General features: G+C 48.4%; 1 protein-coding gene across 4 annotated transcripts; it reads right to left on the bottom strand.

Moving 5' to 3' along the window:
- Window positions 1–12,233, bottom strand: LOC142659823 (adenosine deaminase domain-containing protein 2-like). Of its 4 annotated transcripts, none has more exons than XM_075836314.1 (9): window positions 12,135–12,233; window positions 10,239–10,328; window positions 9,349–9,471; window positions 9,121–9,268; window positions 7,593–7,757; window positions 5,304–5,512; window positions 4,979–5,213; window positions 3,204–3,327; window positions 1–329 (listed from the first exon to the last, which is right to left on the bottom strand). In XM_075836314.1, the coding sequence occupies exons 2-9, from the start codon at window positions 10,309–10,311 to the stop codon at window positions 162–164; spliced, it is 1,245 nt and encodes a 414-aa protein (XP_075692429.1). In that variant the 5' UTR covers window positions 10,312–10,328; window positions 12,135–12,233; the 3' UTR covers window positions 1–161. The 4 variants fall into 4 exon arrangements, with proteins under 4 accessions (XP_075692429.1, XP_075692430.1, XP_075692428.1 ...); XM_075836315.1 differs by lacking the exon at window positions 12,135–12,233 and adding an exon at window positions 12,039–12,122; XM_075836313.1 differs by lacking the exon at window positions 12,135–12,233 and adding an exon at window positions 12,017–12,121.
- Window positions 12,234–12,312: the final 79 nt, after the last annotated feature.

The following is a 12,312-nucleotide window of genomic DNA, read 5'->3' on the forward strand; positions in this document are numbered from 1 at the left end:
TGCAGATGGATAATACTGTTTATTTACAGCAAAAAAAAATTGTAAAGGTTTGACAAAAAAAACATAAATCGAATCTCGATTTTCAAAAACAATTAGCCGGGGTGATTCAAAGAAAAACAATTATAATAAAAGCATAAGACTAAACCTATTACCGGTAACGATCAATGAAGCTCGCACTGAAACCCAACCCAAGGGTCTCCGTCAGGCCCCTGCCATGCTGAGGCTCTGAATCGGTCCACGCACAACTTCCGGGGCCACATGCCGTGACCGCATGCATTCAGCTGAGAGTACAGCAGGTTCTTGACACGCTGGTACAGGTCTGATGAAGCCTGGGGCCCCCGGAGAGAATATTCGGGTTATTTTATAGCTCTCTCCACATATACAAACTATTTCTAACTCTTAGGGGGGATTCACACGAGCGTGTATTCGGTCCGTGCGGGCCGCGTGGTTTTCACGCGGCACGCATGGACCAATACAAGTCTATGGGGCAGTACAGACAGTCCGTGCTTTTTGCGCAGCGTTTGTCTGCTGCGCAAAAAGCGCGACAGGTTCAATAACTCTGCGTATTTCGCGCATCACGCACCCATTGAAGTCAATGGGTGCGTGAAAATCACGCGCACCACACGGAAGCACTTCCGTGGGACGAGCGTGATTCGCGCAACAGCAGTGAAAAGGATGAATGAAAACCGAAAAGCACCACGTGCTTTTCTGTTTCCGAACATCCAAACGGAGTGTCTTTGCGATGAGCGAAGCCGGACAAGCGAACCGAACTTCACCGGGTTCGGCCAAACTCGTTTTGGCCGATCCCGGCAAAAAAATTATCGGTACGCGACGTCAGGAGATAGTCACTGTCCATGGTGCTGAAAGAGTTAAACTGTTTCAGCACCATGGACAGTGACTTGCGATCCCAAAATACATTAACCTGTAAAAAAACCCGAAGTTCTAACTTACCGATTACTCCTGTCTCCTTCCTGCAGTCCGACCTCCCGGGATGACACTTCAGTTCAAGTGACAGCTCCAGCCAATCACAGGCCAAGCACAGGCTGCAGCCAATCACAGGCTGCAGCGGTCACTTGGACTGCTGCGTCATCCAGGGAGGTGGGGCCCGATGTCAAGAGAGGCGCGTCACCAAGGACGCGTCACCAAGGACGCGTCACCAAGGCAACGGCCGGGAAGTTCTCGGTAAGTAGGAACTTTATCTTTTTTTTTTACAGGTTTTTCGCTGTTGTGTTCGGCATTCACTGTCGAGGGTGCTGAAAGATTTAGCTCTTTCAGCACCTTGGACAGTGACGGGCGTTGACAAGCCTCATCTCTATGATGCCGGCTGCGCGAAAATCACGCAGCCGCGCATCAGACACGCATGACACACGCAGCTGTCAAATGGTTTTTGCGCTCGCAAAACGCTGCGTTGTTTGCGCGCGCAAAAACGCAACGTTCGTGTGAATCTGGCCTTAATCATTATACAATCAAAAGCTCTGGATATTTCTAATATACGCTGTGTCTTAAATATTTTCAAGATCCCTGCTTGCTGTTAGTAAATGGAAACATTCTTCTATAGATCCAGAGTCTGAAAACTAGATGGAGCTCTGATATACTGTAGCGAACCATCCACCTGTCAGCTGGACTTGATGAGGAGAGGTTTTCAGTTTCCGGATGTAAAGAGTGTGTTCCCTACACAGTTTTACACGGAGCATATAGGGGCCCCTATGATTAGAGGAATGGTAACACTTAGTTGTAAAATGATTCATACATTTCCAGGAGGAATAACAGAGGATATGCAGAGAAAAGATTCTCAAATATTGTTATTTCGTAGGGAATGCAAGTATTAAAGGGGTTTTCCAATCTTGGACATTTATGGCACATTCACAGTATATGCCATAAATGTCTGATAGATGCGGGTCCCACCTTTGGGACCTGCACCAATCTCTAGTACTGGGCCCCCTAAACCCTCCATCCTACCTTGTCCTGCTGTCGCTGCTCGACAGCCACTGACTGACAAGGTGATCAGGGGTACGGACACAGCGTAGCTTCATGAACTGGCTGAGCTTGGTTGTGTCCGTACTCCTGACCGCCTGGTAGGAGGGGTTAGGGGCCCCCGTTCTAGAGAGATGCTGGTCCCAGAGTTGGGACCCGCATCTATCGGACATTTATGGTATCCTGTAGCTATGCCATAAATGTCCAAGATGAGGATACCCCTTTAAGGCTCTGTTCACATCTGCGTCATGGTTTCTGTTTAGAACAGAAACCACGACGCAGTGCCGGATTCGCCGTACGATGGACTTTATTGACTTATATCGTATGCAGCGCTATTCTTCCCGTCAAATCTGACAGAATCTGCAATGGTACCTCCAATGCAGATGTGAACAGAGCTTTACTGAAATAGACACGGCACGGATAGATGTCCCCTATAATACCCTCATATGTACAAAATTGGCAAAAGCCAATTTCTAGTAAAAAAAAAAGTATTTTTCCTGTACTTTGATATTAAAATAATGTGAATATTCACCTAAGCACAAAAGTGTACTCAGCAAGATGACAAATTTATCAGAGGCACAGGTCGCATCGGAGTGGAGAGGGCAGTCTTGGTCCGACATAGATTTGACACTGCAGTGAACTGGACAATACTGGGAATGTGATCTACCGCTCAGTTAAGTGTCTCTAGTATTCAGACGCCCATAAATAAGAATAAAACGCAAACTTGGTCGATTAAATAGTTAATTATTCTGCATTGAAAAAAATTACTTATTAAGTAACACGTGTTACCAGTAAATGATGGATGGAATGTCACTATAAATGTTCTGTGTAATTCAAGAATTGTCCACTAGATGGCATTACCATACAAAAGGACACAGAGTATTGATGTGAAGCGGTGGAAACATGACAATATGTGATGGAGAATCCGCACTTGGCATTGATTGAAATCTCCCAGGATATAATGTAAGGGTGTATTTACACATTGCGGTCACGTAATACTGCGGTTTGGCCGTAATTTCGTAAAAATGACATAGAAAACGCTATAGGACCAGGACATGTAAATATTGTAACAGCAAAATCCTGTGATCTCTGTACACAGCCCGGACCAGAAAAGTTCTCACCTTGGCTTTACCACCTTATAGTATAGGACACCTATTGGTTTGAATACTGGTATGCTCAGAAATTGAATAAAAAGAACAGGAAGGCTCCGTGGCCGCACGCCAACCTACCTTAGCGTGGTAATAGGAGTCTTGTATCTGCTGCTTCTCTAGGAAATGCTGGATATTGGCGTAGTACATAAGCATGGCTGCTTTGCAAAGTCGACTCCCAGGGATCGGAGGTCGACTGAATTTACTGCAAATGTAAAGATGATGAACATAAAATGATTGCGGTGGCTGAATACTTATTGGCAATATATTGGCTTAAACAGTTAAGTTCAACGACAATTGCGACTGCATCTCCGGTTTTTACGGATTAGATGAAAGTTGCCGGAACTGGCCGGCCGGCTATCTAATGTGTATGTAAGATCTCCGCATGCCCGATCCTATTTACCTTCATTGCAATATAATAGATAGACTTCTATTATTTTTTTCCAGAAATAGCTCCACTCTTGTCCATAGGCTGTGTCTGGTATTGCAGCTCAGTCCCATTTACGTGAATGCTGCAATAGACGCCGTTTATGGACAAGAGTGAAGCTAAAATTTGGAGAACAAAAAGCAAACCTTGGTGTATTAGATTCCTCAAACTTAAAGTGTAACAAAACGTTCAACAAACTTCTGACATGTGATAGTGACATGTCAGAAGTTTTGATTGGTCGGGGTCCCAGCACTGAGACCCCCACCAATCGCTAAAACGAAGCGGCAGAAGTGTTCGTGTGAGCGCTCAGCCGCTTTGTTTCTGTTCGGCTTTTTCCGGAAATCAATGTACTGGCTCAATGGAAAGTCTATGACCCTGCACTCCGATACATCGGCTTTCCGGAAAAAGCCAAACAGAAACGAAGCGGCTGAGATCTCACACGAGCGCTTCTGCTGCTTTGTTTTAGCGATTGGTGGGGGTCTCAGTGTTCGGACCCCCATCAATTAAAACTTCTGAAATGTCACTATCACTGCGTCTGTACGGTCTCTACCAACTCACGAGCAGGGACAATACAGACACGCTCACTTATATCGCTCCATATCTGCCATTCAGTGTGATAAGGAGGGGCTGCGCATGCGTCCATGAGGACCAGGCCCCCCTTCTCAGGATTGTGGGGGTCCAAGTGGTCAGACCCACAGATCACATTTTTCATGGCACATTTAGCGGATATGCTATAAAAGTTTAGGGCAAACCCCTTTAAGGTCCTGTTCACATGAAGTTTGTGATGTACATTTGGCGTGTATGCCAAGAGCACAGACGTTAAAGGGGTTTTCCCAGGGATACAACATTTTTGTACTAATACTCTATGTCAAAATGAAATAAACTTCCTAATATGCATCATGTCAAAAATCGGAACGTATTTGTTCCTCTTCCCCTTACCGGCCGGAAGTTCTGCTTTTCATTCTAGTGTTTTTTGGCACGGGCGTTATTATGCAGACAGACCTGTGTCAGTACGTCACTGTGTATCAACGCAGGTCTGTCATCAAAGCATAAGCAAAGAATGAACAGCGAGGGCCCTGAGGAGGCTGTGGACCAATAGGAAGCCTCAAATCCAGGACTGCTGAGATATACCCGGGTTTGAGGCACCCTATTAGTCCACAGCGTCCTCAATGCCCGGCCCGTTTATTCTTTGATTATGCTTCAATGCCCGCCGCAAAAATTGTGTCTCCCTGGAAAACCCCTTTAAACATGTCTATAGGGCTCCATGAGCGTGCCGGAGGCCCTTTTGGTCTCTATCGGGCTGGTATACTTTTTTTTTTTCTAGGTATGGAGTGGCGTATTAGACCCGGCGTATATATGTTAAATGTAGGTGAAAAACGTGGTGTGAGAACAACCGTGGCCCTGACATTGGTCTCCGCATCACACTCACCTCTCCACCGTTTGGCCGGTGTTGGCATCTACGATCTCCAGATCCTTGTCTCCCTGAGTCCAGTTGATGCTATGAGAGGGGTGAATGGGTGGAGGGTGTTTGTTATTGACTTCTGGTCCGATAAACATGTATGGGGGGTGCACAGCATACGGGGGATACAAGGTCAAGTCCAAGGGAGAATCAAGCCGACCATTCACCGCCTGGTTGAAAGCTTCTATGTGCTGCTCCGTGGTCCCTGTAGTCAGAGGGAAAGACCCAAATATGAGCAGTTACCCCGATCAGTCTCTTGTGGAATAAGCCGGTATATGTAGATCACACACGTTACCTGTAACAATGCTGGTTATGTACAGGGGTTCCACAAACTGACTCAGTAAAGCCCCCTGGACCCCCAGTGCGCTCCATTTGTGCAGCTTGTCGGTGGCGGTCATACAGCAGACATGTGCCGCCAGTATACTGGGAGGACACTCCGACACGGGCAGCGTGGTACCTTTAGCGTGAATACACAGGTGTATACTCATCTGTTCTTGCCAAGAACTAGGAAACAAGAAGGTTTATCAGGATGTGCAAAGAAAACAAAGGAAGCAACATATTGGCAGCGCATCAAAATCCATTCCTGTGACTAGGTGATCGGTTCCACATTTGGAGGACACGTCTACATATTGCACGTTTTTTGGATCTCTATTAGGTCAAAACATGAGCCGCAAGCTAAGGAATGGCCTGCCACGCAACGTAATGCGGGAAAAAGTGGTCTGGATCAGAGCGGAGATGGGGGGGGGGATGGTCTCGATTATAGCAAAGTTGGAGAAGGAGTGCTCGAGAACAGGGCGAAGTTGGGAAAGTGGTCTAGAACATAGTTGGGGAATAAGTGATCGAGAGTGGTCTAGAACATAGCAAGGTTTGGGAAGAAGTTATCTGTAACAGAACAGGTTTGAGCTGGGTGAGTGGTCTAGAAAGGTTGGAGTTCGGGATTGGTCTAGAACAGGTTGGAGTCTAGGGTAATGGTCTAGAACAGGTTGGAGTCTGGGGTAATGGTCTAGAACAGGTTGGAGTCTGGGGTACTGGTCTAGAACAGGTTGGAGTCCGGCAGAGTGGTCTAGAACAGGTTAGAGTGGGGGGAGTGGTCTAGAACAGATTGGAGCTGTAGGAGTGGTCTAGAACAGGTTGGAGCTGGGGGGGAGTGCTCTATAACAGGTTGGAGCGGGGGGGAGTGATCTAGAACAGGTTGGAGCGGGGGGAGTGCTCTAGAACAGGTTGGAGCGGGGGGTGTGGTCTAGAACCGGTGGAGCGGGCGGAGTGCTCTAGAACAGGTTGGAGCGGGGGGAGTGGTCTAGAACAGGTTGGAGCGGGGAGAGTGGTCTAGAACAGGTTGGAGCTGGGGGAGTGCTCTAGAACAGGTTGGAGCGGGGGGAGTGGTCTAGAACAGGTTGGAGTGGGGGGAGTGCTCTAGAACAGGTTGGAGTGGTCTAGAACGGATTGGAGCGGGGGGAGTGGTCTAGAACAAGTTGGAGCGGGGGGAGTGGTCTAGAACAGGTTGGAGCGGGGGGAGTGGTCTAGAACAGGTTGGAGCTGGGGGAGTGCTCTAGAACAGGTTGGAGCTGGGGGAGTGGTCTAGAACAGGTTGGAGCGGGGGAGTGGTTTAGAACAGGTTGGAGCGGGGGGAGTGGTCTAGAACAGGTTGGAGCGGGGGGAGTGGTCTAGAACAGGTTGGAGCTGGGGGAGTGCTCTAGAACAGGTTGGAGCTGGGGGAGTGGTCTAGAACAGGTTGGAGCGGGGGAGTGGTTTAGAACAGGTTGGAGCGGGGGGAGTGGTCTAGAACAGGTTGGAGCGGGGGGAGTGGTCTAGAACAGGTTGGAGCTGGGGGAGTGCTCTAGAACAGGTTGGAGCTGGGGGAGTGCTCTAGAACAGGTTGGAGCTGGGGGAGTGGTCTAGAACAGGTTGGAGCGGGGGGAGTGGTCTAGAACAGGTTGGAGCTGGGGGAGTGCTCTAGAACAGGTTGGAGCGGGGGAGTGGTTTAGAACAGGTTGGAGCTGGGGGAGTGCTCTAGAACAGGTTGGAGCTGGGGGAGTGCTCTAGAACAGGTTGGAGCTGGGGGAGTGCTCTAGAACAGGTTGGAGCTGGGGGAGTGCTCTAGAACAGGTTGGAGCTGGGGGAGTGCTCTAGAACAGGTTGGAGCTGGGGGAGTGCTCTAGAACAGGGCTTCCCAAGCTTTTTCCAACAGACCTCACAAATAACGACATACATGATGACGCCTGTGCCTCCCCCATATAGTATTTGACAGAACTATTACTCCTATCACTAGGTGGCTCCTCACCATTGATGCCTCACAGTTTGATAAGTACTAGTCTAGGACAGAGCTGGGAATGGAGCTGTCTGGTACTACAGCACTTGGCCTCAAAACAAAGAAGCCTCGGGCTTGATGCATGTAATAATCATTATTGGGCATGCTAGAAATGGCGTTATCAGCAGACCCGCTGCCATAATGTGCCGTAGAACCGACCACACAATGATATAGTGGAAGATGATCCCTGGCATATGACGGCATCCGGCACCTATTACACACACTCGTGCCCATCCCCCATGGTTATAATGCGGTGCAGTACAACGTGGCGCTCACAGGCCGCTCTGAGTTCCTCCTTCCGGGATGCAGCTCATATAGAGATGAAGGTGAATGTTCGGTTTAAGGACCAGGGACTGCGTCCGCTGAGAAGGACAGAAGATGCACGCGTCTCCGGCCCCGGGAAGATTACTGTAGTACAGGCCGACTTCCTTGTATAGATATCTAGGAAGAGAAAGGAAATGGTTAAATGACAGGACTATAGTGACGTGTGATGGAAACGCTCCCGCTCCTCTGCCAAAGTAGGAATAAAATCTAATAATACAAACATAAAAAGCAGGAAAAATCTCTCATAGGGGGCGCCCTGACTACTTTGCTTGGAAACACGTCGACAACTTTATTCCCAAACCCACTGTAGATATGGGATTATGGCGTCCCTATTATTTACATCCTTTTCCATAAGTCAACAGCGTATGCAAAGATAATAAACGCGTAATATGGGCTGTTAACCCCTTAAACTTTTTTATACTTCTAATCTATCAGCGTACGCCTGTATGACACTACATTACACGGTCTCACTATGACACTGGCTGCTGTTAGGGCAACGTTAGGGTCAGTTCACACAGAGTTTTTTTGCAGGCAGAAAATTCTGCCTGGAAAAATCAGCTCCGTTTTTTTTAACGTGGTTTTGTAAAACACGCGTTTTTGGAGGCGCTTTTTATTTTTTTTACCTCTTTCTTCAACAGGCAAATGGGAAAAGCGCGAGCGTTTTTTTGCTAAAAGTGCGTCAAAAACTGCAGCGGCCGTTTTTTTCTGTCTCACATTGATTTCGATAGGGTTTTTGAGGCGGAAAACGCTTCAAGAAAGGTCATGTCGCTTTTTTTTGCCGCAAGGGGGAAAAACTCTGCATCCCATTGAAATCAATGGGACACGATTTCTGCCTTTTTCTGGCCCGGTTTCACGTAAAAAAACAGCGCCAAAAAACTCTGTGTGAACTGGGCCTTAGTGTGCCCTGACAGCAGGCTTACTGATCAGACAGCCCTGGGGTCCTTTCTAGGTCCCCGGGCTGACTGCATGCAGGGGGTTCTTCCAGTCTCCGATCGCATATATGGAAAGGTTTAACCGCTGACATCCAAGGTTCCTCCGGAGGCTTCTCTAAGAACGGCAGCTTCTAGTTACAGCTCCTGCTTAGAGAATGAGCGCTCATTATCCTCTTCTACAATGACACCAAAAGAAGTTGCTGTAGACTAGAGGACCTGCAACGCCTGCCGGCAAAGACAGTGGGCGGTTATTAAAGAAAAATATCTCTTTCTCCACATATCAGAAGCCTCTCTCCCTATACCTGCCTATTGTACTATTTGTATCTATTCAGAATCTCTGCACTCACTGAAAAACAACGTCAACTATCTGATGAGCAGATCACCTTACGGTGTTATACCTGTAGTGGATCCCCATTCACAGGATCATTACAGGTCAGACCCCTTTAAGATGAGAACTATGTAGACGTCTTATTGGATGACAAACCAAACCGATCCCAAATCAATGTCCCTGAAATAGAGATCATAAGTGATTGCACATGGCGTCTCACCTCAGCAGTGCCCTCCTTGCCACAACCAATGCGTGGCAATCGTGAAGCAGCAGGCCGTGGTACTCCTGCCATCCCTGATACCAGGTAACACCAGTTCCCAATGCCACCACCTCATAGACATCGCCATTCTCCTCTTTATCACAGACATCTGTAGAGCGGATAGGCAGAGACTTATATACGTGTGTGAGCGGTAACAGAACCGGGGTATACAGGACAATGGCCGCTCACCTCTCTGCAGTATGAACGCCGCCAGGTTAGTCCTGTGCTTGTTATATTCGCTGTCGCCCACCAAGCAGTAAAATGCGTTATTTGCCACCGCAGCACATCTCTGCTCATGTGTGATAATGTACTCTGCAGGAGACAAAACTATATATATATATCACCTATATACACATTATATCCTTATTATTAGGGTATGTGCACACACACTAATTACGTCCGTAATTGACGGACGTATTTCGGCCGCAAGTCCCGGACCGAACACAGTGCAGGGAGCCGGGCTCCTAGCATCATAGTTATGTACGATGCTAGGAGTCCCTGCCTCGCTGCAGGACAACTGTCCCGTACTGTAATCATGTTTTCAGTACGAGACAGTTGTCTTGCAGCGAGGCAGGGACTCCTAGCGTCGTACATAACTATGATGCTAGGAGCCCGGCTCCCTGCAGTGTGTTCAGTCCGGGACTTGCGGCCGAAATACGTCCGTCCATTACGGACGTAATTAGTGTGTGTGCACATACCCTTAAAGTGGATCTGTCAGGTCTCGTATATGAGGGCAGCACAGGATAGAGGGGGAGACGCTGTGCTCGGGGGTATATAGTTTTTCATTATTTGATTCAATTTTTTCCCGCAAGTGCCCCTACCCCTTCATTTTGCTCATCGGGTGGGACCCCCACGATTATCGTCTATCAATATTTTATCCTGGACTACCCCTTTAATAAGACATTGGCAAGCAATCTGCAGCAGTAGAGGAAATGACCATACTGTATGTCGGAAGGTTTCATCTGTGAGAGTCCGGGCTCTAAGACCCCACTGTTTGAGGTTTGTGAGGGTCTCAGTGCCCAGACCCCCCTGCCGACATATCAGGAGTTTAATGACACCTACGAAGCCACGAACCTCACCTCCATCTTCGCCACGCAAGTCTGAAAATGGCGCTGTGTGATACGGCTTTTGCGGGAGGGACGGGGTCTCCATCACGTCGGTCCGAGAGGCTGAATACATAGAAATGACATTAACATCATTGTTATTACAGACATCACATGACTGGTTATTATATGTGAGGATACGGGAAGAAACAAGAGGGATTCTCTAATCATACGGAAGAGCAGACGGCTGACCGATCCTTCAGGTCACATTTATCAAAAAATGCTGCCACGTTGAATGGGGCTCTCGCCTGGACCGCGAAATCCTCTTTGTGTTCGATTTTATTAGAGGTGTATCATAAACTGTTAGGCCTCATGCACTTACGTTGCCCGTCATACGGCCGCTAATGACGGATCCGTGAAGCACGGACCAAACATGGATGGCTTCCGTTTGCCTTTCCGTTGAGGGGTTAACCCGACACAAACCTCAGACGGAACCCCTCAGCGGAACGCAACGCCTCAGCCAGCTCATATCTATCCCTCCGCTCCTGCTGGAGATGATGCGGTCGGACTGGCACCTTGTACCATATATTCTGGGATTGGCCTATACGTCAAACTTTTTGGAAGGATATTATTTCATTTTTGTTGCCTACTACGGGAATAATAGCGGGTGCTGATCCGGCTCTGGCTGGGAGTGGAGAGAATACCCACTGACTTCAGACGCTTGGAAGTCTCCTACATCCCCAAACGTAGCCGCATTATTTGGGATGTATCGACCCATTGTTCGTATCAACGTCTTTGTTTTTTATCTCAGACAGAATAGATATCAGAATACCCCAGCGACATGCCATCAATATCTTACATTAGGGGATCCTTTTACTGGGATTTTTGACCTGTTAATATAAGGGCCAAAGTTTTTTTTTTTTACATTATGCCACATTTAGGATCAGAATTATCAGTGACTTTGCCACTTCACTAGTCGGGCTCTGGCCACACGGCGACACCTGCCATGTTAACACCTGCGGCTACTGGGCCACGCAAACTCACACACGGCCTGTATCTACAGGACTGCCCGGGATATCTGCCAACATCTTGTTGTTGGCACTGTTTATGGGGCACTCCCTGGTTGGTACTGTTTATGGGGGCACTCTCTGGTTGGCACTGTTTTTGGGGGCATCCTCTGGTTGGCACTGTATATCGGGGCACTCTCTGGTTGGCGGTATTTTTTATGGGGGCAATCTCTGGTTGGCACTGTTTATGGGGGCACTCTCTGGCTGAAACTGTTTAGGAGGCACTCTGGTTGACACTGTTTATGGGGGCACACTCTGGTTGGACTGTTTATGGGGACACTCTGGTTGGTACTGTTTATGGGGACACTCTGGTTGGTACTGTTTATGGGGACACTCTGGTTGGCACTGTTTATGGGGACACTCTGGTTGGCACTGTTTATGGGGACACACTCTGGTTGGCACTGTTTATGGGGGCACTCTGGTTGGCACTGTTTATGGGGGCACTCCGGTTGGCACTGTTTATGGAAACACTCTGGTTGGCAGTTTATGGGGACACTGGTTGGCACTGTTTATGGGGACACTCTCTGGTTGGCACTGTTTATGAGGGCAGACTTTGGCTGGCAGTTCACGGGTTACTTCTTGTTCAGGAATATTTATAGGGGGGGCACTTTCTGCACCTATTATAGGGGTACTCTAGCGGACATGGTACTCCCTGCTTGGCACTAATTAAGGGGGCACTCCTGCTGTCACAGTGTGGGCTCATAGTGTGAAGTCTATGAGAACATTTTCCACATCTACAGTAATTACTAATCATCGCTCCCACAGAAACCTGCACCGAGGACGAGTATGAAGGACTCAGGAGCACCCGTGCAGACATAGCAGAGCTCAGTGCTGAATACACGGACATCACACGCCGCCTCCTCACCTGTCTGCCACACTACACGTCTGCCGCAGTTCCTCGCACACGTGACCAGCAGCGCACGGCCAATCAGCTCCCACTGCCCCCAAACCAATCAGCAGCTGAGATCTACCTTCACCCAATCAGAATGTAGTAAGCTTCGCTACCAACCAATCAGGAGCGCTTATACATCCTTTCAGCCGGG

The sequence above is a fragment of the Rhinoderma darwinii genome, chromosome 8, assembly GCF_050947455.1.
Source record: "Rhinoderma darwinii isolate aRhiDar2 chromosome 8, aRhiDar2.hap1, whole genome shotgun sequence".
NCBI lineage: Eukaryota > Metazoa > Chordata > Amphibia > Anura > Rhinodermatidae > Rhinoderma > Rhinoderma darwinii.

What these genes read in the sequence shown, in the direction of transcription:
- LOC142659823 (XM_075836313.1), bottom strand. Translation starts at nt 12,116, where the DNA reads ATGTCCGTGTATTCAGCACTGAGCTCTGCTATGTCTGCACGGGTGCTC. An exon ending in TTCTGTGGGAGCGATGATTA is followed by an intron (nt 10,329 to 12,016) that starts GTAATTACTGTA and finishes CTATGTATTCAG; the next exon opens with CCTCTCGGACCGACGTGATG. An exon ending in GCAAGGAGGGCACTGCTGAG is followed by an intron (nt 7,758 to 9,120) that starts GTGAGACGCCAT and finishes TTCTCTTCCTAG; the next exon opens with ATATCTATACAAGGAAGTCG.